Source organism: Eurytemora carolleeae, unplaced genomic scaffold (genome assembly GCF_000591075.1).
Source record: "Eurytemora carolleeae unplaced genomic scaffold, Eaff_2.0 scaffold409, whole genome shotgun sequence".
Classification (NCBI taxonomy): domain Eukaryota; kingdom Metazoa; phylum Arthropoda; class Copepoda; order Calanoida; family Temoridae; genus Eurytemora; species Eurytemora carolleeae.
The window spans coordinates 57,344-65,282 of NW_019397434.1; the positions used below are offsets into that span (position 1 = coordinate 57,344).

At 31.4% G+C, this 7,939-nt stretch overlaps 1 protein-coding gene across 3 annotated transcripts; it reads right to left on the reverse strand.

The window, feature by feature from the left end:
- Positions 1-2,672: 2,672 nt before the first annotated feature.
- On the reverse strand, positions 2,673-7,776 carry LOC111714277 (uncharacterized). Of its 3 annotated transcripts, none has more exons than XM_023489344.1 (8): positions 7,614-7,776; positions 7,084-7,143; positions 6,756-6,836; positions 6,544-6,674; positions 6,134-6,196; positions 4,321-4,359; positions 4,069-4,141; positions 2,673-3,749 (listed from the first exon to the last, which is right to left on the reverse strand). In XM_023489344.1, the coding sequence occupies exons 1-8, from the start codon at positions 7,737-7,739 to the stop codon at positions 3,678-3,680; spliced, it is 645 nt and encodes a 214-aa protein (XP_023345112.1). In that variant the 5' UTR covers positions 7,740-7,776; the 3' UTR covers positions 2,673-3,677. The 3 variants fall into 3 exon arrangements, with proteins under 3 accessions (XP_023345112.1, XP_023345111.1, XP_023345110.1); XM_023489343.1 differs by having other exon boundaries at positions 6,756-6,866; XM_023489342.1 differs by having other exon boundaries at positions 6,756-6,896.
- Positions 7,777-7,939: the final 163 nt, after the last annotated feature.

Here is a 7,939-nt window from a genome sequence, read left to right on the forward strand (position 1 = left end):
GATTAGAAATATCAAAGGATTATGACATTGGGTTGCAAAGATGTAAGGATTAGAAATATCAAAGGATTATGACATTGGGTTGCAAAGATGTAAGGATTAGAAATATCAAAGGATTATGACATTGGGTTGCAAAGATGTAAAGATTAGAAATATCAAAGGATTATGACATTGGGTTGCAAAGATGTAAGGATTAGAAAATCAGAACTTGTGGCAAAAACTCAATTCCATTTAAAAATCAATTAAAAAAAAAAATTCAATCGTCTGATTTAACTAATTTGGCAGATTTTTTATTTGTTTGTGAAATTGTTAGGGTCATTTCCCTTTTATAATAAGTTTATGAGTTTTATCAACTATCATAGATTAGAGCTTAAGTAACAATATTCATATTTAAATCTCAACTGAATATACATGCATGTGAATTTACAAGAAGATACTTTGATACACGTTTCTATAACATTAGTTTAACCAAGGTTATAATGCAAGGAAAGTTATTTCAGAGGTGTACGCATCTGTTGTATTGCAGTGTACTGTCTCTGTGAGGTAATATAAACACAAGACGGATGACGAAGCCTGAAATGGGATCCATCTTTCACATAAAAAATCAATGAAATATTCTGCTCATTAGAAACTATTATGTGAATCATCAAAATTATCAAAATTTAAAGCTTTTATTATCCTCGGATACTAAACGAACACTGATGCATCTATTCTTGTTTGCAAATTCCGCCCAGAGAGAACTGGTTTCAACATGTACGCAGAGTATATACGCAACTGCAATTAACTTTCCTTGCATAATAACCTTGAGTTTAACTAACATTAAACATGTATATCGGAGGTTTATAATAAATGTCAGGTTGCAAAGATTAGAAAATTAGAGTTTGTTATGAGTACTTTTTTCAATCATTCGGAGAAATTGATAAAATTGAAAAATTTTATGAAACTATTGTGTACTTCATCATTCATACTCATTTCGGATATACTCTTAATTACAATGATTATCTAGATCAAACAAATATGGGTTTCGATTTTTTTTTCAAACATCGAGCTTAGAAATACATACCAAAGTGAAAATAATTTTGTATCAAACATTAGAAATTTTAGCGGATTAAATGTCCTTAGTTTAAACATTCAAAGTTTGCCTTCAAAATTTGAGGAATTGAAAATATTTCTTGATAAAATCGAAAAATCAGGAGGTAATGTATCAGTTTTAATTTTACAAGAAATATGGGATGTCCCTATACTTAACTTATTCTTTATTAAAGATTTTGAACTATTTACTAATACGCGAAAAACATCAAAAGGGGCAGGTGTTGCAATATATTGTAAAAAAAAACTTGAATCCAAAATTGATTCCTGGTTTAGTTATACAAAATACTTTCACTTTTGAGTCGATTGCAATAGAAATACAACTTGAACACGTCTCAGTTTTAATTGGATCTTATTACAGATCTAACAAATATTTCAGTATTAATAATTCATCAAATCACTTTGAACCATTTTTTAACGAGTTATTATCCTTTTTAGAAATTTGCAATAACAGCAATTACAAATCCTATATTTTCTCAGACGCTAACATAGATCTTCTGAAGCAAAACAATGATGTTGTCAGTGAGTATACTATGCATATATTGTCTTCAGGCTTTTTCCCTTTAAATTTTGCGGCCTCACGAATTGTAAATTTACAAAGTTTTGCACTTCTAGACCATATTATAACTAATGATAACCCAAAAGATACCAACGTTTTCCAAAATGTCCAATCGATTTCAGACCATAATACAATATTTTTACCAATTATTCTTGATTTAAAACACAACAAAAATTCATTTCAAAATCTCAAAAGGAACATGAATGATAATAACATAAAATCGTTTAAAACTGCGCTTGAAAAAGAAAAGTGGAATAATGTATTTTTATCTCAAACTGCAGAGATGGCGGCAATAGAATTTAATCAAACATTTTTCATGAATTTTGAAAAACATTTTCCTTTTCAAAAAAATAAAAATAAAAATGCAAGAAAAGTACCCCTAAACCAATTCATGACAAAGGAACTACTTTCATTGAGAGCGCAAAAACTATCTTTTTATACTATTTTTCAGCAAACTAAAAAGCCTGAAGATAAAATCAAGTTTAATGTATGCAGAAACNAATCCTAGGGAAAGATACTTTTCTAAGCTTTCAAGTATCAATCTTATTTCGAATTTTTAACAGAATTTAATAGAAGATTTTTATCAGCAGAACAAACGTTTTAATTCTAACACATGCTTAGCAGACAGTACTCCATTTGAATAAGAAATATTTGTATTCATACAATTACCGCGTATACAATAACCTATTCTGAATATTTTTTATACAAATGGAGTACCGTCTGCAAAGCATATATAATCATTTGGTAGGGCGAACCTCGTAAGTTATATCTCCCTTCTATTTCTTACTCCCTGGTTAATGCCTTATTTAACGATTTGACAAGATAAAACAGTTTACAGTTGAAGGGAATCGTGAATATTAGGAAAACCCGTATAAATTCTGTATAGTCTCATCCTTCGTGGTTAACCCTGTGTCTAACTTTAGAGCAAAAAAACACCCCATTTATGTTTTATCATGATAAAACTACACTCTTGATAACTTATCACTTATTGGTCAATGTTGTTTTAGCAAAATTAATAGCGCAGAAATTGAGAAATGAGAATGACATGTATTTAGATCCCCAAAAGTTAGCGTAGTTAATTAAGCAATTGTATTGATATCATTACAGTACATATAATAAAAATACAAAGTATCAGTGAATTATCACAGATTATTACAATTTGGTATTGAATATACTTCTTATTTACACAAAAATATCTTTTTCGAAAAGAATTAAGACAGACTTGCAGTGAAACATTTGTATCCAAATGTAGAAACCAAAATATTTTTTAAGAATATGGTAACATCATTTTTACAATATCTATTTACTCTTAGATTCCCTTTGTTTTTGTGGGAGTCAAGTAACATACTTTCTTAGAAAGCCTACATTAATATAATGGAGCAATGTTATTTAAATGAAAAAAAAGTCTAAAAAGTTAATTTACAAAAACAACCGCTTAACAAATATCTATATCGGTGTCAGTTAAATTTTTGCAAAAATGCATAAATTCGGATGTTTCCATTTAAATAACTAATTAATTAAAAACAAACTAGTATCATTGATAACAATTTAACAGGAAAATGATTGTCGTTTACAGTCTTTTTATTAGAATCATCACATTAATAAATTTTGTAAGCTCTGAAAATATGCCCTGAAGTCAAAACTTTTATGTTAATCTCGGGATCAAACATTGATCTCCAGCTCAAGCAGACCAACGGACTAATCTGATTTCTCTCCGATACCTCACAGAAACAACTGTAATCCAGGAATCAAGTGCTCCTCTCAAATTCAGAAGTGCTCACATTGGATAGCAAGTTTAAGCTAGTTCTGTTCCAAATCAAAAATATTTAAATTTAAAGAACGAAAACGACAATCTTTGCACTGTTAAACGAGTTTCTTCAGGAAAACTCGTTGGATTTCGAAAACTAATGCATTGAATTATAAACAAGATATTTTGGTCATTTAAAACACAGTTTCCCGTCATTTTATTGTTTAAGCTCGTGGATTTTCTTCTTGATGATCGTGCGCACTCTTGCCGCGGTATATTTTGCCTCTATTGCAACCAGTCGGCTTCTTCAGGACGAAAGTTTTTAAAAAGAACTTTCTGTCTTTTCATCTGACTTGCCTAAAAATAAAATTTATATAAGTGGTAGGCGATTATATCAATACAATGAAGACGACTTTCAATTTCAATTTTGTTTAATATCAAGCTTACAGCATGGAAAACATGGAAACAAAGAGAAGCTATCAATAAAAAAGCTTCTCTTTATTTACTTGTAGACTTGTGATTCGAAAAAAGCTTGTTAACAATAAAAACTTTAAAAAGTCGTCTTCATTATATTGATATTATTGCCTACCGCTGTAGTTCCCATAGGATATAAAAAATTGCATAACATTACGGCAAATCCAATCAGGTGGTGTAAGTATCCAATTGTTGTTAAAACCTGTCTGGACGGCGAAGTAGATTTGCTGCGTTGTATTTTCCGAGCAACAGCTGTAGGGGTCAACCCAGCCAACCTAACCATGCAAATTTACTCATGAATAACAACTGTAAAAACATCTCAATGGTAACAAATGCATCCTAGAATTTGCACTCTCGGTTCAAATATGTTACCCCGCCAGTCTCTCTATTTACTGTAAAATTATCGACTCTACGAAAAGAAAAAAAAAACCAAATTTTCACTTGAATAAATTTCCTTGTTTCTGATTCCAGATCTGTATCAACATCATGCACACTAACAATAAATATTTATTTATTTAAAAACAAACTTAGCTAAAAATCACATCAAAAAACAATTAGAAGTTTTTGAATTGAGGAAAAAGTATTTGAATTGAAGAAAAGGTATTTGAATTGAGGAAAAGGTATTTGAATTGAGGAAAAGGTATTTGAATTGAGGAAAAGGTATTTGAATTGAGGAAAAGGTATTTGAATTGAGGAAAAAGCTTTAAAATTTCAATTTGTCCAAACAGAATCCATTTCATCTCATTCATTTTTTGTATCATCATGTTATACTTATTTTAGACATTTAACAAATTATACTCAAAGTGAAAAATCTTGAGAAAAGCCCCTATATATAACTATATAACTATATAACTATATGAGAACATTACACAGGGCGAGGATAAAATCATCTCCGTGAACCAGTTGTAGGAACTGTAACCAGCGCCAGGACTAACCAATCAATCAAGTTAATAAATCAATCATGTAGATCAGTCAATCAATCAACCAATCAATCAATCAATCAATCAATCAATCAATAAAAAAAGTCGACCAGTCAATCAGTCGATCTATCAACCAACCAATTGATCTTTTACTATCTTATAAAGGAATATCGTGCAACGCTATATCTGTAAGTCTGAACTAGGTTTTACATTATTGATTATCTACGTTTGTAAATAGCTACGTAAAACCTATGTCATGAACTATCTTGACTGTGCTGTAAATAACTATGAAACAATTAGCTTAATTTCATTTGTATATAACGACGTAAAACTTGTAATTACGTTTGTAAATAGCTTCATAAAACCTATATCATGATTTATCTTGACTGCGCTGTAAATAACTACGTAACATGATTAGCTTAATTACATTTGTGTATAACGACGTAAAACTTGTAATTACGTTTGTAAATAGCTTCATAAAACCTATATCATGATTTAGCTTGACTACTCTGTAAATAACTACGTAACATGATTAGCTTAATTACATTTGTGTATAACGACGCAAAACTTGTTATTACGTTCATAAACTTAACTTGTAACATAGTATCCAAAAAACATTCAGTTGGAATTAGACTCCACTTTGATTACAGTGTGAGAGTAATTGCTTCTTGGTTTGCGAACGAGAAGCCTCCTGAGTCATTTTCTTGAAAGAAAGATATAGATTGGGAATTGATACAGATAAAGTTGTGCCCGGATTGACATTGATAGTAAAGTATTGTTGAATTGAATAGTTCTTTTGCCTTGCTGATCAAAGCAAGAGGGAGTTCTACAGTTCCAGTGTTTCTAACCATAGAAACATCTGGAATATTAGAGTGTGAGGGTAGTTGAACTAGTTGTACCTATTCATTTCATCCATGATATCCATCTGATCTATCATAAACCTGAGTATCAGACTCATTAATGGTTTATTGGCGTATTCTTATGTATTCTGTATTCCTGAAGATATGATCCTGTAGATACAATCATATAAGTCCACATGTTGTAAGCCTTCTGAGAGCTGTCCATGAAGTGCCCGTCCCCCAGCCTTGTTTGAACAATCGGAGCTTGGCTCATACGTCTGTTCTATTCAAGGATCTGGGGTGCACTGTTGAATCTTAATGAATCTGTTCAGGTTAACTACTCCGCTTTCATTAAAAGAGCAAAGAGATAAAGGTTTGAGGCTGGGGAAGGGTTTAAGCATGAGTTTCCTATACTTTAGATATTACAATGTATATTCGTTTTCAATTATATATTTATCTTAAATTCATTGAAATTAGTGTAGCAAAGTGTATAATGTATATAAAGTACCTTGATGTTGATCTACTTTTACAGAATCTATTGTCCCGTCTCTCCGTCTCCCCAGCAACTTGACTAATAAAATATTAGAAATTAGATTATGCAAACTTTTCATGCAATTTATAATTTTACAGAGAAAACCAGAAAACTATGGGATAGGTGAACGGCAGGTTAGGTTAGGTTAGGTTAGGTTTCGAAGACGACATTTAACCCATTTGAAAATATAAATTGAGTGTACACACTAAATTTCAATTAATTACACAACATCACAATAAAATAATAATCTTTTCAATGTTACTGACGAGTATGAAATATATAAGTAGATATCAAGGTGACTTGATCATGTTACTGACATGCTTACAATCTCGAAACCTTGTAGAATTGATCACATCAGTGACATGCTAATAATAACCTTGACATACCTGACTAGAAACCTAGTAGACTTGATCACGTCACTGACATGCTTCTCCCAGACTTTAGATTTTGAGAATTCCTCTGCATAACCATCATCTTCCTCCTCCTCTTCCTCCTCCTCCTCTGCACGAGACTTCTTCTAATACAAAAGACATATTTAGTCAAAGTCAACGGCCAAATTCCAGTTTAAGTCCAAGGACCAAAAACTGTATAATTTTACCTGGTTTAACTGATTAATTTCATCACAAGACTGTCCCCAGCTATTTGATCTTTTTAGGTTCTCAGTTATCAGCTGTTCTCCCTGCACAGTAGATAAAATCAGCTGTTCTCCCTGTACAGTACACAAAATCAGCTGTTCTCCCTGTACAGTACATAAAAAAAGCTGTTTCCCTTGTACAGTACATATAATCAGCTGTTAGCCCTGTATAGTACATCAAATCAGTTCTTTCCCTTGTACAGTACACATATTCAATTGATCCCTTGTACAGTATATAAAATCAGCTGTTCCCGTTGTACAATGTGCAATACCCTTTATGACCTTTACTCACCTTTCTTCCACTAAAGGTCATGTACACATCATCCTCAGATTCCATTTCCTCTTCGACATTCTGTACATAATACAATATTGTACATAACAAGTTCCATATATATATATATGTTACTATCTTTTCTATCTTTGAATAAACAAATGTGTTTGGAATTCAATCAATTTAATCGGGTTTTTTTTTTCTAGTCCTTTTGAATAGACTGTAAGCGTATATTCTAGTATATTTCCTTGCAAACATGGCATTGTTCGAACCACAAAAGTACTCTTGTCTAATCAGACTTGGATTAAAATAAAAATTTGCCTCTTAAAATGTGCAAGTCACATTTGTAGATTCTCTGCAAATGTGACTTGCACATTTCTTGCTTGTAAGACACAATGGAGATAATATCAGAGTCTACAACTTATAGAGACTGAACAATAACAATATCTTTCACATTTTTGATTGGATTGAAGTTTCAAGGGTACTGTTGTAAATCGGGCATTGCCATCTTTGCATGGAGGGTCACTTAAATATACACTTATAAACCCAACCTTTAAATGTTCCGAGGTAATCCTTCCTTCCTTTCTTCTTTTCTTTCTTCTCTGGTTCTTGGTGAGTTCCAGGGGTTGGATCATAGATCCAATATGCCCGTTAGTTAAACCTCCAACTACAAGCATTTCATTATAATTATCATTATAATTATTATTATTATCATTATTTTATTCTTCATCATTATTCTTGGTGAGCTCTAGAGGTTGGATCATAGATCCAATATGCCCGCTACAAGCAGTTCATTATAATTATTAATATAAATATAATTATTTTAATTATCATTATCATTTATTTTATTATCATCTGCAACTTCCACAGTATCTGC